Here is a 20782-nt window from a genome sequence, read left to right on the forward strand (position 1 = left end):
TGCATGTAGGGTTTACAGAATATGTAAACGTCAGCATGGCTCCCCACTGGTTTCATATTGTTTCTTCTACTTTTCCCAGTTTTTCCCTTCACTGGATATTTTTCTTAATTTCAGTCAGGCCTTTTCAACTGTCATCTTTAAATTTGCCAGTGTTAACCCTGACATTCTTTAGGGATTGTCAGCATAGCTGATTGCTTCTCACACCAGTACAGTCATTCAATGTCTTCTTTGACAATAAGTTGGTTCACTTTTACAGCAGTTGTTTAGCATCAGCATGACATACTCTGTTCCTACCTATGACCACTTACCAGTGGCCACTTACCAAGGTACGTAACGCCTTTCTGAGCTGCTCACTATTAAAGGCATCCCTTCTCAGCTGCTAACATTATAGGAAGAAGTGGCAGTCTACCCACACCAGTTTCCCTGTATTTACTATATTACTTCAACCGCCTAAGATATGCAAACAAAATGTAATAGTTTAAAGAAAAGCTATATTTATTTAGATGTATGAATAATATAGAAATATAAATGAGTAAGAGTAACTGAGAAGGAAAATATGGATGTTAAGTCCCTATGGCCAACCAAATACATCACTCCCTGCAGCTTAAATGAAGATACTTTTAACAAAGATATGAAAGTCAAAGAACTACATCAGTAATAAATAGCAGTAGAACTGGATGGAGTCTCTCTGATGGAATGGAGTGTCCTCTCACCCTTATGTTGACCATCCTTTATGCCAATATTCCCACATGTGTTTCCAAACTTCATGATGCTACTCATTAATATATGGGTTAGCTTAGGCTAGGTAGTCCTTATTATCACTGACAATGGCTGATCATTCTAAGGGCTCATTTATACTTCATGCACAGAATGCGTCTTCGCACACATCATGGTTGCCACACGTTCCCAGCGTTCATTTGACGCATCCTCTGAGCAGGTCCTCAGAAATGAATGCGATGTGTGCGCGAATTGCAGTACCAGCAAAAAGTCGGGGGGCGCAGTGTGATAAAAGTTGGAATGTGACGCCAGAGTCTCTGTTTACTATCTACATGTGACAGAAAGCCGGTTTGAGGATCCTACGGGATCAATGTGCACGCTTCGATGTTTGATGAATGGTTTGATGTGGTGAAGCAAAATGCCGACATACAGATGCATTCAAGGTGCTTTTATATTCAAGTGTTGCATATTCCCGATCTTAATGACACGATTCATTTTAAAAGTCTCACATACCATCTTTTGTGCCGTCTTTTTTTTCTGGGGCTTCCTCCTGGCCTGACAGCAGTGGCAAACAGCAATAGATGACCACACAGAACACATTAAATGTATGATATTCCAACTCTCTGCACATTTAGAATCCTTAGATTTATACTTGGTACCACTTTCATGGGGTGGCGCAGTGGGTAGCGCTGCTGCCTTGCAGTAAGGGGACCTGGGTTCGCTTCCCGGGTCCTCCCTGCGTGGAGTTTGCATGTTCTACCCGTGTCTGCGTGGGTTTCCTCTGGGTGCTCCGGTTTCCTCCCACAGTCCAAAGACATGCAGGTTAGGTGGATTGGCGATTCTAAATTGGCCCGTGTTTGTGTGTATCCTGCAGTGGGTTGGCACCCTGCCCGGGATTGGTTCCCTGCCCAGTGTTGGCTGGGATTGGCTCCAGCAGACCCCTGTGTTTGGATTCAGCGGGTTGGAAAATGGATGGATGGATCACTTTCATGATGAAATGCATTAAAGTATGTATGATGTGTTTTACAGATAAATCGTTAATTTTGTTTAAATAATGAATACTGTTAATAATTACACACATGGGGGTGACACAGTGGCGGAGTGGTAGCGCTGCTGTCTCTCAGGGAGTCACGTTGCTGGTATTCCCTGCCTGGAGTTTGCATGTTTTCCTGCTGGGTTTCCACAGTGTGCTCCGGTTTCCTTCCAAAAATATGCAGATTTAGTGACACTAAAATGACGCTAGTATATGTGAGTGCTTGTTTTCACTTTGCGATGAGCTGATGCCCCGTGTAGGGATTGTTTCTGCCTTGTCCCCAATGCTTGCTGGAATGGACACATCCCTGGATTGATGGATTTAATCATTAAACATCATTTTCAGAGATATTGCAGCAAGGTGTCATGATTTTAATGGGTTTTCCAGGCAATTCACAACAAAGTGAAGCCGAACCAGTTCTCACCGTGATAATATCTCGCACTGCCACCTGGTGGATTCTTCCAGATTTACGTAAAGTACGCGCGCAAGTATAAACAGTAAAGCGCTTGCGTAGCAGGAGCTTTCACTGGAGCACGTGCCACGTCGCGTGAAGTATAAACCTGGCTTAATGATTGATAGCTTTACTCAAAAAAAAAAGCTTATTTTGTCTTTGCCACAAAATATGTTTATGTACTCTCATTTCCCTAGAGGCATATATACATCCTCTTTAGCTTATGATTATTGACTAAACTAGTCCCTGTAACACAAAATGCTTAGACACAACAATACAACCATAAATCAAGAAATATGCTGAGTTATGCTTAATAAGTAAAACATTCTGGAGTATGAATAGCAAAGTAAAAAGTTCTAGTTCATATACATTTTGCCGCAATACATCTGAACAACTTGCAGACAAGGTAGAATGCCTTGCTTTTAAATATACAGTAGTGTCTGCAGTAGCAAAATAATGATTGACATCTTCATAACAAGAATTGATGGTAGGTGAATGCATTGTGACCAACGGGGAGGGCCTAAGAGCCACTCCTGGACCCAAAATGAATGCTAGATAAGCCAAATGGAGAAAATAAAGTGTTTCATTATAGAACATTATAACAGAAGGAAAAGAGCCTGTATTACATACGAGTGAAGCTAATGTAAAATAACAAAATAAATCGTGCAGTTCAACTGGAACTAACTAATATAGGCCTTAACCATCTTTCTTTCTGGTAGGGTGTTTGTAACGTTCTCCTACTTAGCCATATTATCAAAACTTTTCAAAACTCTTCAAAGTTTTTAGTGTAATCTGGCCAATCAATAAGCCCTTGTCCATTAACACTAGAATTACCAGAGTCTACGGAAAAACTCGTAGATCCAGCCCACCTTAAAACCATTCACACCTCTCCACCAGTGTCCTTTGTCCTCTAAAATAAAAAGAAGCTGCAAGCAGCCGGCTATTCCATCCCCCCACCGACTTAGAACATGCAGGAGCATCTCCCAGCTCATACCTTGACTGATTATCTGGGAGTGAAGTGGAGTTTTAGAGTGGAAATAATAGATAGTTATTTGGAACACACGCATTTCATGTGTGTTCCGTTTCTACAGTAATCTGTGTAAACACATTGTTAAAACAGAAACTATTTCATATTTTAGTAATGTTACAAAATGTATGCATAAATTATAGAATGTGTGAAGCAGCATGAAGTCCAAACATCAAATAAACAATGCAAGAGCTTCAGTGGCGTAGCGGTAAGATTTGCTGTTTCAGAGCACACCAGGCTTACTGTTGATCTGAGTTCAATTCTCCGTTGAGGAGAAAGTGTTCTTTTTTTTTTTTTTTTTTGTTAGAACGTGTGAGCTTATTCAGTGCTGCAGGATCAAAGCACATGTTGATCTTCTTTTTCTTTCAGTAATAGTACCAGCATAAATCCAAACCCGATTTGATGCTGTTCGTTTTCAAATAATATTGCATTAGTGCGATAATGTTTTCACATATATTGTCTCTTTCTTTCAGGGGTGTAATAGGAACCACAGCATAGAGAGAAGCGTGTACATTGTAACAGGTACACACGTTGTAAATGTTGGAAAGACGATCCTTGCATGTGTGTGAACAGTTTTCATTTGAATCTGATGATTGCATATAGCGCTGAACTTACTGCTCTGTACTATTCTATCCTCTGCATGTCCTGGAGTACAAAAGAAACAGCATACAGCAACATGTGGGGACTGGCAAAATCGGGGAAAAAATACACGCAGTCACTGATTACAAACCGCAAAATGTTATGCGAATGAATATAAATAATATGAATAATGTTGCATCCGTGCCACAAAGTTTTCCGAAATGTACTATACAGGTCATAAAATGAATAATTCCAAATATCATATATACCTACGTCTGTGTTTTTTTTTTTTTTTTGACATCATACACCATAAGGTGCACACTAATTCAGCATGAGCAGGAACACTCAATAAAACTGAATAAAAAAAATCAAGTGACGATGAGATACGAAGAAGGCAGATTCGCCAGCGTTTGTGTGTCAGCTTTAATCCCTCCAGAAGAGAGAATATGAGGGGCCAAACAGGCCATAAATCATATATTTCTGTGTGTAATCTATTGGTTTACGTGTGAACACTATTGGTTTATGAATATTTACTATCGGTTTGCATGCATGCTTAATTGGTTTGCGTGCGTACAATACTGGTTTCATTCATATGAACTATATTGGTTCGTCTCCGTATATTATCGGTTTGTGCGTGAACTATATCCGTTTGTACGTGCATGCCACTGGTTTGCATATGAACTATATTGATTTGTGTGTGTATATCACTGGTTCCAGTACGTTTGTTATTGGTTTGTGAGTGAACTGCATTGGTTTTCGATTGTATGTTATCGGTTTGCGTATGAACTACATTGGCTTGCATTCTATGTCGGTCTAAGAATGGATTTGCGTATGCACTATATTGGTTTCATGCACGTCTTATACTGGTTTCATGTGGGTAACCTGTCGGTTTTGTGCTTGAACTCTATTGGTTGTATGTGTTCACTATGTCGGTTTCGCGTATGAAACATATTGGTTATGCGTGCGCACCCTATCGCAACTCTGTGTATGAACTATATCGGTTCTGCGTGTGAACTATATTGGTTGTTCACGTGATCTTCAGCGGAAATGGGCGGGGCAAGAAACAGGAACTCAAGGGCCGATAGAGTCATGGAGTGTAAAGAGATGTGTCTAGGAGACGCATCTGCGTTTAAACGGCACTATACAGTATATTTTTTCCGCACCATACGTTTGCGAAAGGACTTGGTGGTAATTATTACTATTTAACAGAATCTACCCTTGAGTCTGTAATGAACACAAGGCTGAAGTTAGGTATGTATTTGGCTGTCTTCTTATTCGGTCCCATCTACATGCATGCTTGCAACCTGCAGCTGTACTTGTTCACACAGTATTTGCAAAATAGTTACATATTCTAAAGGCAAAATATTCAACATTTACGATTGACGTCTTTATGCAACATAACATTTAGTTACTACTAGTTAGATTTATTATGCCGCACAGACAGGTGAAGTGACTTGCTCAGGGTCACAGAGTGTCAGTCTCAGGACTTGAACACACGAACAAAGGGTTGAAAGTGCAAAGCCCTAACCGCAATGCTTGCACATCTATAACGTGTATATTAATTGACTAAACGTGTCAATTCTTTGAAAAGCTAAACATTTAACATTTAGGACCTGCATGGGTCAGTTACATCATATTGGGCCACCTTACCTTTCACAGTATTGTGAAAAGGCAGATGCGTTTTTTTAAGATGCAGTGGAGTTTTGCTCTGCCCAGTGCGAGTATCAGGGTGAAACTGACAAAGTATTTCCACTTCAATATCAGATAAATGGGATTTACTGTGATATTTAATGGGCTCTGTAAAGTGTTAAATGACGTTGGACCACCTTAATTTTCATAGTTTTGTGACATTGACATATGTAAACTTGTCCAGGACAGATTCATTTGTTAAATTAGAGTTTAACAGTTTTGACCCGTGCAGGACCAAAATGTGGAATATTTTATTTTTTCAAATAATGGATCAGTCTGTAATGATGCCGATTAATGTACACACTGTAGAATATTTTGCCTTGCTGTTATAATAGAATAAGAAGCTGGTTTGCAAAAGCTGTGTGAATAAGTAGCTGACTGCAAGCTTATACTGGGAGTAGCTAGGAGTGAATAAAATGGCAGCCGAATGCATACCTAACTTCAGCCCTGTGATCATTTCAGAATTAAGTGAAAATACTGGTAAAAATAATTACCACCAAGCCCTTTCACAAACATATATTGACGTGCAAGTATTCAATCCCTTTAAAAGTCATCCTAATTTTCTGCATGACAAAAGATTTGTCCACATATTTATCCATTTGGTATTTTTAATGTGAACTCTTGTGTTGTAACAAAACGTTATCAAACTCCAAATAACTTAACTAAAGAAAAACTCCAAAGTGATTGTTTGCCTAAGCATTCAAGCCCAACACATTCATACTTTGTCAAGAACCTTTTTGCTGTAGTAACAGCCTTCATTCTTTTGGGGTATGTAAATATGCCCCAGTTCTGCACATTGCTCAGTCTTGATGCTTCCCTATTCTTCTTGGCATTATTTCTAGGTACCCTCAATGTTGGTGGGATGGCATCTCTGAACAGCAGTTTTCAAACAGTGCCCCAGATTCTCAACAGGGTTAAGATCAGGGCTTTGACTTGGCCATTCCGAAACATTCACCTGTCTGTTTTTGAGCCATCCCAGTGTCACTTTGGTCTAATGCTTAGGGTCATTGTCATCTTGAAAGATGAATCTTCTCCCAAGCTTTAAATTCATAGCAGATTGGAACGAGTTCTCCTGCAATATTGTGTGGTATTTGTGCCCATCTATTTTCCCTTCAACTCTGACAAGATTCTCAATCCCAGGACATGAAAAACATCCCCATAGCAAGATGCTGCTACCACCATATTCCACTGTGAGTCTGGTGTTTCTTGTGGTATGGGCAGTGTTTGTTTTACGCCACACATTCTGTACCTCTTTGAAGTCTGAGAAAAAAGTTCTATTTTGGTTTCATTTGACCATAAAACCTTCTTCCCACATTTAACTGAAAAAAGGCCATATGTGCTTATATGTGGACCATCTTAAGGAATGGCTTCTTTCTTTCCACCCTCCTGTAGAGGCCTGTTTAATGGAGAGCTCTTGAAATTGTGGGACCCCTGCACCTTCGCTCCAGTTTCAGCCAAAAAGCATTGCAAACATCTGAGAGTGACGGTTGGATTTCTAGTCTCCTCTCTCACCAGTTGATGTCTAACTCTGATGTTCAGTTGTGAGGGACAGCCTATTCTAGTAAGAGTCAGGGTGCTGTGATGAACCTTCCACTTTCTGATGATCGATCCAGCAGTGCGCAATGGGACATTCAAACTCTTGATATTTTTATAGTTATTTCCTGCAACCTTGTGCATTTCAATAACTTTGTTTCTCACATCAGCAGAATGCTCCTCTCTCTTCATTTTTTCAGTGACTGTCCACCCAAGACTACGGCCCCTACGAAGGGGGCTTTTTATATCCACAGAGAAAGTAGTACCTCACTATGTTTAATTATGACTGTCAAATGTCTGCCACCTTTGTAATTAATTTGTCATTGGTGTAAACCTGGAGCTTCCAAAGCACAGAGATTTAAACACTTATGTAAACACTAACTTTAGAGATTTTCTTCTTCAATTAAATGTCTACATAAAATATTTTGACTTTGGAAATGTTTTGTTACATCATAAGAAAAAGTATTGAATGAATAAATATGTGTACAAATATTTTGTCTTGCATAAAATTATGACAACTTTCAAGGGGATTGAATACTTTTGCACGTCACTGTGTGTTTGTGAAAGGGTTTGGTGGTAATTATTTTTAAGTTAGGTGCACATTCAGCTGCCTTTTTATTCACTTCTAGCTACATCCAGTATAAGCTTGCAGTCAGCTACTTATTCACAAACCAGCTTCTTCTACTGTATATTAACAGCAAGGCAAAATATTCTAAGTGTGTACATTAATCCGCAAACTGATCCATTATTTGAAAAAATAAATATTCCAGATTTTCAACCAAAATTTGAACGGGTTGAAAATGTTAAACTCAACTTTAACAATGGAATCTGTCCTTGACAAGTTTATATTATGCCAATTAATATACACGTTGTAGATGTGCAAGCATTGTGGCGTAGTGTTTAAGACTGCAGTTTTAAACTCTGAGTTCAAGTTCAAGTCCTGATAATGACACTATGTGACAGTAAGCAAGTCACTTCACCTGTCTTTCCTGCATGGGGGGCACTGGGCGAATATAACCAGTAGTATCTAAATGTTGTAATGGTTTCAAAAGTTGTGTGAAAAATAGTGTAGCTGGGTGCGAGCAAACATGATCCTGGATGCAAATAAGAAGGCGGCCGAATACGTACCTAACTTCAGCCTTGTGTTCATTACAGACTCAAGGGTAGATTCTGTTAAGTAGTAATAATTACCATCAAGTCCTTTCGCAAATATATTGTGCGGAAAAAAATATATACTGCCGTTTAAACACATATGCGTCTCCTAGCCACTTGTCTTTACACACCATGACTCTACCGGACCTTGAGTTCCTGTTTCCACTGAAGATCACGTGAACAACCAATATAGTTCACACGCAGAACCGATATAGTTCATACACAGAGTTGCGATAGGGTACGCATGCATAACCAATATGTTTCATACGTGAAACCGACATAGTGCACACATACAACCAATAGACTTCACACGCAGAACCGATATAGTTCATACACAGAGTTGCGATAGGGTACGCACGCATAACCAATATGTTTCATACGCGAAACCAACATAGTGCAGACATACAACCAATAGAGTTAAAGTGTAAAATCGACAGGTTACCCACATGAAACCAGTATAAGACGTGCATGAAACCAATATAGTGCATACGCAAATCCATTGTTAGACCGACATAGAATGCAAGCTAATATAGTTCATACGCAAAACGATAACATGCAAGCGTAAACCAATGCAGTTCACTCACAAACCAATAACAAATCGTACTGGAACCAGTGATATACAAACGCAAATCAATATAGTTCATATGCAAACCAGTGGTATGCACGTACAAATGGATATAGTTCACGCAGAAACCGATAATATACGGACACGAACCAATATAGTTCATATGAATGAAACCAGTATTGTACGCACGCAAACCAATTAAGTATGCACGCAAACCGATAGTAAATATTCATAAACCAACAGTGTTCACACGTAAACCAATAGATTACACACAGAAATATATGATTTATGGCCTGTTTGGCCCCTCATAAGAGAATGTCCAGTTCCATTGTCTCAAAACACCACTCACATCTCCAGTTATTCTGTTTCAAATGAAAAACAACAGCGGCGGTAGTGTGTATCGTGATCGTTATTTAGAGAGAATAAAAGTTAAAAAAACGGTAACTTTCACAAGTCCTATAAAAGCACACCGTGTGTTACAGACACAAACCAAATGTATGTGTGTACTGTATAATATAAGAAAATGTACTGTGTGTACTGTATAATATTAAGAAAAGGAGCAGCTCACTACTGAAAATGGCAAATATAGGAGTGAGGGGGATTGAACTGGGGACTCTTGATTACAAGTCAGCAAATCTTACTGCTATGCCACTGAAGCTGTTGTCTATTCCTTGAATCTTTTGTGAAAGTGTTTATTTGATCTTTGGACTTCAGGCTTCATACATTATATAGTTTATGCCTATATTTTGTCATTTACTACTAAAATATGAAAAACGTTTCTGTTTTAAAAATGTGTTTACACAGATTACTGTAGAAACGGAACACACATTAAATGTGTGTGTTCCAAATACCAATCTATTATTTCCACTCTAAAACTCCAGCACTTCAGTCACTCCCAGATAATCAAACAAGGCATGAGCTGGGAAAACTTAGTGAACATTCTGCGACGGTGGGGGATGGAATAGCCGGATGCTTGCTGCTCATCTTAATTGGCACATTTAGAAGACAAAAGAAAGGTGAGAACAGTTTTAAGGTGGGCAGGATCTACGAGTTTTTTCGTAGACTCTGGTAATTCTAGTGTTAACTACCCAATTCCAAATTCACTACCACTATCTGTCAGGAATTCACTGGAGCTCTGCCTCTAGTCCTTCCTTTTACCTGGTATTTGGCTTCACTATTTCTGTCAGGTGCATGCTGCCGTGCTACTCTAACAGAGGTGTGTGCAGTTCTTCATCACAAACTTTTCTCTAGGAAAGGCTGAGAAGCTGAACCGTACTATAGAGCTCCAATCCTGAAAGCACTGTTGACCACATGCACCCTTTGATTAAGTGGATATCAGGACAAGACAAGCTCACTGAGACTCAGTGGTAAATTAAGCCGTTTTAGTGACAAGTCTATAAATCCAAAACAATGATCAAAAATATTAAGCAGAATGTCATGTATCATAATCCAGTAGTTATGTGACAAAAGCTTTCAAAAGGCAAATCCAAAGGCAAGTTCACAAAAATCCAAAAACAAAGCAAAAACTAAAAAGAAACATAACAATATCCATACTCTAAAATGCTCAAAGGGAAGTCTATGGTAGTGGCTCAAACCCTAGAAAGCACTATGCTTGATTGAATCCAGAGTCCCGCTTTTAAGTTCACAGCCCATTCGCCATGTGACTGCTGACTAAAATATGTTGCTGTACAACAGACTTTTATGGGAGGAATCTGAGGAAAAGACTGGGGTAGTGAAGGACCAGTACATTCCTTGTACCATTCCTGGAATGGTCTTTTAAGCTTTGGCCAAAATCTACCTCTGAAACTGCTACAGTAATAATTTCTAGGATCAGAACTGGGTTGGGGATTTCCCTGGAGCTGTTCTCCTAGGACACTCTGCCTGACGGTTGATGCCTCTGCAGCTCTGGCCCTCAGCTGTCCTTTAAAGGGCTGGGTATAATAACAGCTCATTCTGTTCTTCTGTTCTGGTTCCCCTTTGTGTGGATGCTTTAACTATAGTCTGACATATTGTAATTACAGAAGTATTCATTGTCTGTGCTATCTTTAAGTGGGTGATTTACCACTGACTGCTGTCCCAAACTCATTGAAAAGATCTTTTTATACATGTTTTTTAATTTGCTTCCTATCTCAGTTTTTTACATTTTGCATTGTCTTTAACAAGATACTTAAAAAAATGAAGAAAAATTACAATAAATGTTTTACACAGCATATTTTACAAAATTCAGAATTATTAAAAAAATTAAATTAATATACTTTATTTGGTTATATCATTATCATAGTATTATGAAGATTGTGGAAATTCTTATAGAACAGAGGCCATGGAAATTTAAAACAATAATACTAGTAAATTTCAGGTCATAATTCACTGGACAACAAACTTTCAAAAGTTTTGCCTCCTGAAAAATATTTGTCAATTATGATAGCTTCAAGCTGAACACAAATATAATTTCAGTTTGACTGTATTACATAGGTATTTGGCGAAACATAAAATTAACTTTTTTTGAATTTAGCATGTTTAACTGCCTAATAATGCTGATACACTGCATTTGTTCAACTGAGCTAAAAATGTTTTTGTGCCCATTTTCATTTGTACTCAGCATCTGATGCATCACAATTTGGTGTCAAACAATAGTTGTTCAGTATTGATGGATTCCACTTGTCAATTTTTGCAGTGTCCTGATGAAACCCTTTATCGTGTTTGTCACTGGCTGCACCAAGATTAGCAGGGAAGGAGTCCAAGTGTGAATGCAGGAAATTTAACTTTAGCGACCTGTCACATTTAATTGTTCTGTAAGCTTAAAACCTGTTGTCAACCAGCTGGATACAGTTGGGTGCTCTATAGTTGCCAAGAAAAGTCTTAGCAACATACTTAATGCCTTCCAGGTAGTAATTTCCTGATCTTAGAACTGTTTGCATTGATGACGGATCTCAGTTGCGGACCACCAAAAATGCCTTCCTTACTCTTGGAATCAGTTATTTGTTGGAAAAACTGTTTCAAATATCAAAATCATTCCCTTTTATTGTTCAGTACTTTCACAAAATTTTTCATCAGCTCCAGTTTTATATTAAAGGTGGCAACAAAAATATCTTTGTTGGTCGACAAGTGGTTTATGTGCCACACTTTTTTGCCCTGGAACCAAATACTTATGTAACAGCCAGTTCTTTTTAATGTGATGAGACTATTTAGTAGGGCTGTCCCATTCGCATATGGAACAACAGAACTTGATATATCTCAGCTGCATTCCTAATATAGCTGTGTCACTGCTTTTTTCAATTATCACAGATGCTCCAGTTGTAGTTGTTATACTGAATATGTATGCTTATAATATGAGAGAAACTTACAAAAACAGGTGATTGCAATAAAACAGTACATGATAGTAAAATTTAAAGGTAAATTTATGAATCAGCAGGTCATCATAGGCTCCCCAAAAGAGGTTACAGGAATATTTCACATACCCTTAACATCCATTATCTCTCTGTCACAAGACACTGTAGAAGTCCCTAGGATCTAAATCGAGGCAGAGAAATTAGAGTGAGCTATGAAACAGAGCCATGATTTATTTTGTATTACCATCTATGGTTTATAAGTAAAATTGTACTCATAAAGTGGTGTAAAAAGTCCAATCAAATTGAAAATTATTGTGTGTATATTTGTATTCATTTGCAGTTTCTGTTTGTTTCTGCAAAAAACTGCTATTATAGCTTATCAGTGAAAAATGTGAGCGTTTCTTATGTACTAATTGTGCTTCCTTTTTGTAGCCATGTGGTAAAGGTCCTCGTTTACCTGAAGTGTACTGTGTCATCAGCAGACTAGGATGTTTTGACTTGTTTTCAAAAGTAAGTATTAGTTTGGTTAACAAAAATTAAATTGTGGAAGGTTATTAAGTAAATGTAACCTAAAGTTTTTTATTTTTTGTAGTAACTTTGGATAGTATTTAAAAAATAAAGTGTTATTATGGCTTTAAAAGTTAGATACATAGCTGTTTATTCTCATTTGGCATCTCAACTTGAGACAACTTGTTCAAAGCCAATCTAATACTTGAGTGTTTGATAGAGAAAATTAATTGCTTGAATATTTTAGAAGCATTTTTTTGATTGGAATAATTAGTTCCAGTAAGACTTTTTCTGTGTTTCTTCCTTAGGCTAAATTAATTGTGTTTTAACTTTTTGATTGTAATGAAAACTTTAATTATTCTTCAAGAGCCTGTTGATTTGAATGTATTTTATGCTGTATGCAAAATATGTTATTTATTTCTTTTAAAATTAAAACGTATGTTTTTCTGCTCATTTCATTTTGGCTCTAATACTGGGAATTAAAATTAGCTTGGAAGTGAAAATATACAAAGGAGAAATGGACTTAGTTGAAGGACTGCACACAATTGCATTTATTTTCTGAAATATTTCTTTGTTAGTGCTATTTTGCTGCTGTTTCACTTTGCTGTGTAATATCTAGTATTATGACAACTGTATATTATTACTGTATGTCATTTAAAATACTTAAAAGAAAGAGCTTTCTGAAATGACTCATCTTATAATGCTGAAACAGCCTGTTATATTAAATCAGCGTGTTGCTTGGCTACTGAAAACTGAACCTTGTCTGTTAATGTTTCTCTGTTTGCTTAATTACCTGAATGGTTGAATGATTAGTTTAAAGTGTAAAAGCTTTGCAGCATTATAAATGTAAGCTATTGCTTAGCTATGCATTTTTTGCTGCTATCTACAGTATATTGAAAAACTAATACCATAATGTGCAGATGTGTGATCTGCATCTCGCGCGGCGCTTCAAACATTTAAAAGCCTGTACAGCAGCTGTCCTTTTGTCTCACTGCTTTGTCTCTACGACGTTCTACTTTGTCATCTACTCTTTGTCTTTTATTTCCGGCACCGGGCGTGGTTAAATCTCTTGGCACAAAGTCTCGTCTTGTGGGATGTGAGTTCTTGATATTTTTTAGTTTATAATTTAAAAACGGAACAAGAATCTGAAAATCTAACAACAGCACATTAAGTTCGATAAATTCTGAAAAGAATGATACCAAACATATATATGTAGGTTTTAAAGTAAGCCCAGTTTAAAGTGTGACAAAAAATGTGACATAAAAACGTCACATAAAATTGTTGCTCAAAATTATTGCACTTTTAGGCTTAGTATTTTATGTATAGAGAGTAGATATTAAATAAGTTCTTACCACCCTCATTATCCATCCATCCATCCATTTTCCAACCCGCTGAATCCAAACACAGGGTCACGGGGGTCTGCTGGAGCCAATACCAGCCAACACAGGGCACAAGGCAGGAACCAAACCCAGGCAGGGTGCCAACCCACCGCAGCCCTCATTATCTATGAATCTAATATGTTTTTTGTCAAATATAAAATGAGTAGTACCTGTTTTTGCTATTTCCATACAAATGGATTAATAGGCTTATAAGGTTTATTATTTTTTTAATAATGCACTCATACATTATATGAAAGTAGAAGAATTTTAATTTAATTCTTGTAAAGATTCATATCTGAACGATTATTATTATTTTAAAGATTAGTACCTAAAAATGTTACCTTCTAATTATGTTGGCTAGATCCTAGATGAAGTGGAAAGGAGAAGGGGAATATCAGCAGCATTGGTTTATCCATTTATGAGGAGTGTGATGGAGTCACCATTTCCTGCACCTGGAAAAAAACATCAAAGTCAAAACCTTCTTACCTGGAGCTGGAAATGAGGTCAGTGATACATCCATTTAATATACTGAATTTCTTATCCCTAATATTCATTTTTTCATTAGTAGTGGGGTATAACTTTACATGTGTCTTATGTATTCAGCTTCATTTCTAACCTAGCTAAACAAATGTTATTTAACTCATCTGGATAAGAGCTAGCTTCTCTTCCAAGGGAGAGCTGGAACTATGCAAAAATCACGAGTTTAGATACTGTTCAAGGAATAATTCCTATTCCTAAGTCTTGTTGCTTTTAAGTAGGTCATTTGAGTGTAGCATGAAGTAGTTATGAAGACCTTGTTATTGACTGTGTGCCATTTTCATTTTCTCCCTGTGCCTACTTATGGTTTTCTGTAAACTCTGGCTTTCTGTCTAAACCCTAGGGATTTATTGGTGACTCAAAGTTGGCTCTCTATGAGTGTAAGTTTATGTGTGCATGAGTGTACTGTACAGTACACTAACACATTATCTCTTTTTAAAAAATAAGTTAGAAAATGAATGGGTGAAGGGAAATGAGTTATTTGGTTAACTAACATCATAAAATGTTTCTCTAAAATTGATGGTGAACTAAATCAGTCATTAAACGATCATTTTTATAGCATTTTATTTTAACAAGTGTAGTAGTAGTAGTAGTAGTAGTAGTAGTAGTACTGTTATGTGTATATACTATAAAGTCCTGCTACAATTTTTGGAAACCTTTTTACCTACTGTAATATTCATAATTAAACAAAGAACTTACTGAAATTTTCCCACACACAACACCACACAATACCATAAAACACAGTCTTGATTGTGCTCTGAACTGAATAATTACATCCCTGCTTAGATGTTAGCCATAAAAAGTATGGTTCCAGTTAGGTATAGTCACAGCATGAAAATGCCAGACTTAATTTTAACAATCAAATTTCATTTTAGATTTTAATAAATGATGTGTGTGCTGTATTTCTTTTTGATGACTTTCCTGAGAACTTTAATAAAGCAAAAAAAACAAAGATTGACAACAGATATTCATCGTTATTATTCTATATTGTGTAACTCATCACTGGTAAATCATTTTCACGTATACAGTTACGATGTCACATGTAGTATATGTTCGATAAGGAATTCCACATGAATCTGCTCTTGGTCTCTCATCGTTTCTGTTAAGTGTGGATAATGTTGCTGATAATATGAAATGGCACATAAATCATCTGCTATATATGCAGATTACAGTATTTAGTATTTTTAACATTTCCAGGCTATTAAAAGTGTATTATCTCATTTTTAATATGTGTGAATTCCCAGTTACATAATTTTATTCTTTCTAATCCATTTTACAAGTGTTTTCCTAATTTTTGGGTAAAATTCACTTGGGGATGGCTGATCAAACTCTAGCTTGTGTCCTCAAAACATACATCGGTGGCTATACTTATTAATTAAGTTTGTTGATAAGTATATTTGGGCAATTGGGTGGATAGGAAATTTGCTTACAAGGAGCCTTAATTACCATGCCACGTCGGTTTCTAACCTGCTTCATCTTAAACATAGTCACAAGGTAAACTGGAACCTATCCCAGCAAACATATGGTGCAAGGCAGGAACAATCCGTTGACAGAGTGCTTGTCTATTACAGGACGAGCACACACACACAATCAACACACACATACACTAGGTCTAGTTTAGCATCACCAATGCACCTAACCTACATAAATGTGTTTGGTCTTTGGAAGGCAACCAGAACACCTGGAAGTAACCCATGCTGACACTGAGGAAACATGAAAACTCCATGCAGGGAGGACCTGGGACGTGAACCCTGGTCTCGTTCCTGTGAGGCAGTAGTGCTAACAATACTCCACCCTGGATAAGTTTGTAGACAACAGTTCTCAACATTTGTTTAAATATTCACTCACATTTTTACAGCTTCTTTATCATAAAAGGAACCATTTAAATTTTTGAGTGTATACTACCTATCTTTTTATAAATTATAGAGTTTACTTCATGTTACCTCTTCTGAGGCTGAGATTGGCAAGACATTTACGGTAAACAGCAGACTGTAATTTGATTCTTATTACAATTTAGATTGTATTAACGACATACTATAAATATTTATTAAATCACCTTCTTTAATTTATCCTATCCTTATGTCTTATTTTTTTAATTTTAAATACATATTTTCAAACCCACCCTAAATTTATAGTGAAAATCAAAATTGAGCTTTGCCATATTAAGTACCAGTGACTTACTCAATATATTTTCTAAAAACGTATATTATTTTTAGTTAAATGTGTAAAACCTTAAAGTTGCATTTATATTTTTTGGTGCCATATCTTTCCACAGAATGTCAAAGCTCATTAGTTGGTTTTGCCAATCAGAAAGTTTGGAAGTTAAACTCATAACATGTGTACCTTTTTTATTGACTTTACTAAACAAGGTATACAAATACAGTATTCACATAAATTTGTCTATATGCTGTATGTAAATAACCATTTAAAACATATAAACGCAAAATAACTGATGTTTTATCATAGTTTGTTTATTAATTAATTCTATTATGATCTGTTTAGAAAATTGGAGCATGTTGCAAAAAAAAAATATCCTCAGGAATTTGCACAATAGTAATCAGTGTTATAAAAAGTACTTAGAAATAATATTTGACTAAAAGCCGAAAGGACTTCCATCCATTATCCAACCTGCTGAATCCTAACACAGGGTCACGGGAGCCAATCCCAGCCAACACAGGGCGCAAGGCAGGAACAAACCCTGGGCAGGGTGCCAGCCCACTGCAGGGCACACACACACCCACCAAGCACACACTAGGGACAATTTAGGATCATCAATGCACCTAACTTGCATGTCGTGGGAGGAAACCAGAGCAAACCCACACAAACATGGGGAGAACATGCAAACTCCACCCAGGGAGGACCTGGGAAGCAAACCCAGTTCTCCTTACTGTGAGGCAGCAGTGCTACCACTGCGCCAACCGAAAGGACTTAATCACGTTTTTAGTTTCACTGAAGTAAGACGTATTTCAGTTAAAAATACTTGAGTAAAAGTAAAAAGTATCTGCTTTTCACACATACTTAAGTACCAAAAGTAAAAGTACATTTTATAGTAATGGGAAAGTGCAAGGCTTTGTTTAGACAACACAATACATTTTATTTTATTACTAAACAACACTCAGAATATTTTTGTTACAGAAATATACTACAGAAGAGTGAATCATGCAAAATCAATCATGCCTTTAATTAAAATATAACTGCAGTCAGTGTCACAGTGATGACCTGAAGTGTGATGCTATTGAGGGTGGATATGACTTACACCATGCCTCCCCTAGATGATGAGGCATCCCTACTCCAGAGCGAAAAGAATAAAATAAAAAACAAAAGTAACAATTAAAAAATAAGTGAATAGCTCACTCTTGAGTAGATACACAATATAAAAACTGAATGAAAATCAACACAGATTGGATTTATTATGCTTCACTGAGGTAAAGATGGATTTTAGAAGGGCAATTATTACATTAAATAGTAATACAACAATTTCAGAATTGTTGTTTATCTTTAAAAAGAATTTTCTTAAGAAATCTGTGGTCTCCATTGCTCAGTTTGGAACCCAATTACCCACTCAAACACACATGTAAACTATAGAATCAACCACAATTAAACTGAAGGCATATTATTAACTCTTTAGCATAACCAGATGTGTACCAGATGTACATAATATGTCTCATAATATATATTCATATTCTTAATGTGCTCCTATAGACAATTTAAATTCTACAGAATAACATTTTCCCACACATAGAAGCATTAAACCAATCCAATATTACATTATAATAATTCAACTTCAGTACAACAGGACAGCTCTGAGAAAGTAAAAGTCACACACTTGGTAGTTCAGACAGAATAACAGGTGTGCACGAATCATCAGATAATTCACCAAGACAAAGCATACCACTACTCAAAGTTCACCCATGCACACAAAAATATTCACTTAATAAGCTACATATATTTTTCTTAGTCATTGTGTCTGTAATAGATTCTGGTTGGCAGGACAGTGTTCTCTTAGCTGTCTCCTTTGAGGTCAAATCCCATAAAGTCGTAACAAAAATACTTATTTTTGCTTGAAGGCTCTGATCTGACTTAAACCCTTAGTCTATCTTCTCCAGTTAACCACCGACTTTTACAGCTGGGCTCACTCTAGTGTGTCAGTAACTGGGCTGGCAAGAATCCATTGAAATATCTTCTGTGTACAACATACTGATATTGTTCAAATAATATATAACTTATGGTCTCGAGATATTGCATGTGCTCATAAAATTTTGTTTGCACAATATTAAAAAGACACTGATTTTTAGGACTACAGGGTCTCTATAGAAAGTAGCTTAAGAAAAGGAAAAAATGCTTGTTTCAATAAGCTTTTTTAAATATGAAGGTGAATTCCTGACAGCAGAGATTTCTTGGGGTGCTATTTTCAAATACAACTGTGGGGAAAGTGAATATTTAATTTTCATGTCGCAACCCAAAAGGGAAGCATGGGAATGACCTACCAAATGAACAGTAATTTTTGCTGTGGTTGAGCAATACTAAGCCTAAACCTAAGTTGACATCACACCTTATAGGTCTTTTTTATGAATGCATAATACTTTGGTCTGTGTAACGAGTAACAAGGGCTTATTGGAAAATGCAGTGAAGTAAAAAGAAAGCTATTTAACCTAAATTGTACTGGGGTAAAAGTAAAAGTAGCCATAAATGAAATTTACTCAAGTAAAGTACAAAAACATACTGAAGTAAAGTAAGAAAGTAGTTGTATTACAGTATTTTACTTTACACTTCTGGTAATCATGATATTATTTGAAAAAGTTAAGCATTGTCATTTCAATCAATGGAGTATGATTACATGCTTCACATTTACAAAAAGATATCTATTGTGCCAAAAGTAAAGTCCAGAGAAAAGGTTCCTGTTGGTAGCAGATGTTATCATTCATTTGTAATGGTTTTAAAGGTGTTCTCCATTTGGGTGGTGTATCCTTTTGCTTTTAATCTATATATTGTTTTATAGTAATTTTACATATACATTATGTAGTTAATAATATATATTGTATTCCTGTTAATTAAATGTTCATTTCCACACTGATGATGAACTTATAGTGAATGCTGTATTTTGTTGTGATAAGTATAGTACAGTATTGAAAAACACAATTTTCATGACTCTGTTGTGCCTTGGATGGTTTCATCTGTAAAAGATTTAATCTTACTAAGGCTTACCTAATTAAATTAAATAATTAAATAAAAGATTGAATAAAATGATGCAGTCTCAGTCTTTGTAGTCAGCTAAAGCAGAGTGGTTAATAACTTAAGGTCCATGTTCTTTAACAGTGTTTTTTAAAATTGTTCATATAGGTCATTGAACTGCGCCGCCCTACGGATTCTCGCCTGGAACATGTGGACTTTGATAGCCTCTTTAGCTGCCTAAGTGTTCGCCAAGTTATTAGAGTGTTTGCATCTCTTCTGCTGGAACGGAGAGTCATATTTGTTGCAGACAAACTCAGGTAATCATTAAGATAACAAAAGATTTTTTTATTACTAACTGTATTTATTTGTAGAATGCAGTTACAGATTTTACGAGGGGGGACCCAAAAATAACCGGAATTTTATTTTGTTAGGTTGGTACTTGTAGTATGTGTTTGGGCCGCTAGGGCAATCTAGTTACACTCCTCACAAGTCAGTCTGCCAAGTGCCATTAGTCTGGAAGGTTGTGCTTGTGTTCAGTGAATTTTTTTGTAAAAGTAGGTTGCGCAACAGTGTGAGAAGGAAACGCCCTGATTTGTGGGAGTCGGGAGATTGGTTCTTTCATCATGGCAACGCTCCATCTCACACTGCTCTCAGCATTCGCCAATTTTTGGCAAGAAACTGTATGACAACCCTGAACCACCCACCCTTCTCACCGGATTTAGCTCCGTGTGATTTCTTTTTGTTCCCTCGGATGAAAAAAGGCTTGAAAGGAAGGCGTTTTGCTGACGTCGAAGAGGTAAAACAAGAAACGACCAGAGCATTAATGGGCATTACTTCAGACGAATTTAAAAAATGTTTCGAACAATGGAACAAATGGTTAGATAAGTGTGTTTCCGCCAATGGAGAGTACTTTGAAGGAGACTAATTGTAGTTTGTACAGAAAATTAAATTAAACACGTTTTAAAAATATTTCCGGTTATTTTTGGGTCCCCCCTTGTATTCATGTGAATACTCTTTTTAATGGTAAATTTAAATTATATAAATGTGGCTAACTCTTAAACTAAAAAACATGCAATTTACTAGTTCATAATGCAATTACTTACATATGTGAA

The 20782-nt window shown here is 36.6% G+C and overlaps 1 protein-coding gene across 1 annotated transcript in view; it reads left to right on the forward strand.

Annotated features, from left to right (window-relative positions):
- Positions 1 to 20782, forward strand: part of dennd2b (DENN domain containing 2B) — a 419481-nt gene that overhangs the window by 345843 nt on the left and 52856 nt on the right. The window contains 4 exon segments of the mRNA XM_051923667.1: positions 12508 to 12585; positions 14323 to 14418; positions 14420 to 14464; positions 19839 to 19987. Coding sequence (XP_051779627.1) covers positions 12508 to 12585; positions 14323 to 14418; positions 14420 to 14464; positions 19839 to 19987 — 368 coding nt within the window.

Source organism: Erpetoichthys calabaricus, chromosome 2 (genome assembly GCF_900747795.2).
Source record: "Erpetoichthys calabaricus chromosome 2, fErpCal1.3, whole genome shotgun sequence".
NCBI classification, from domain to species: Eukaryota; Metazoa; Chordata; class Cladistia; order Polypteriformes; family Polypteridae; genus Erpetoichthys; species Erpetoichthys calabaricus.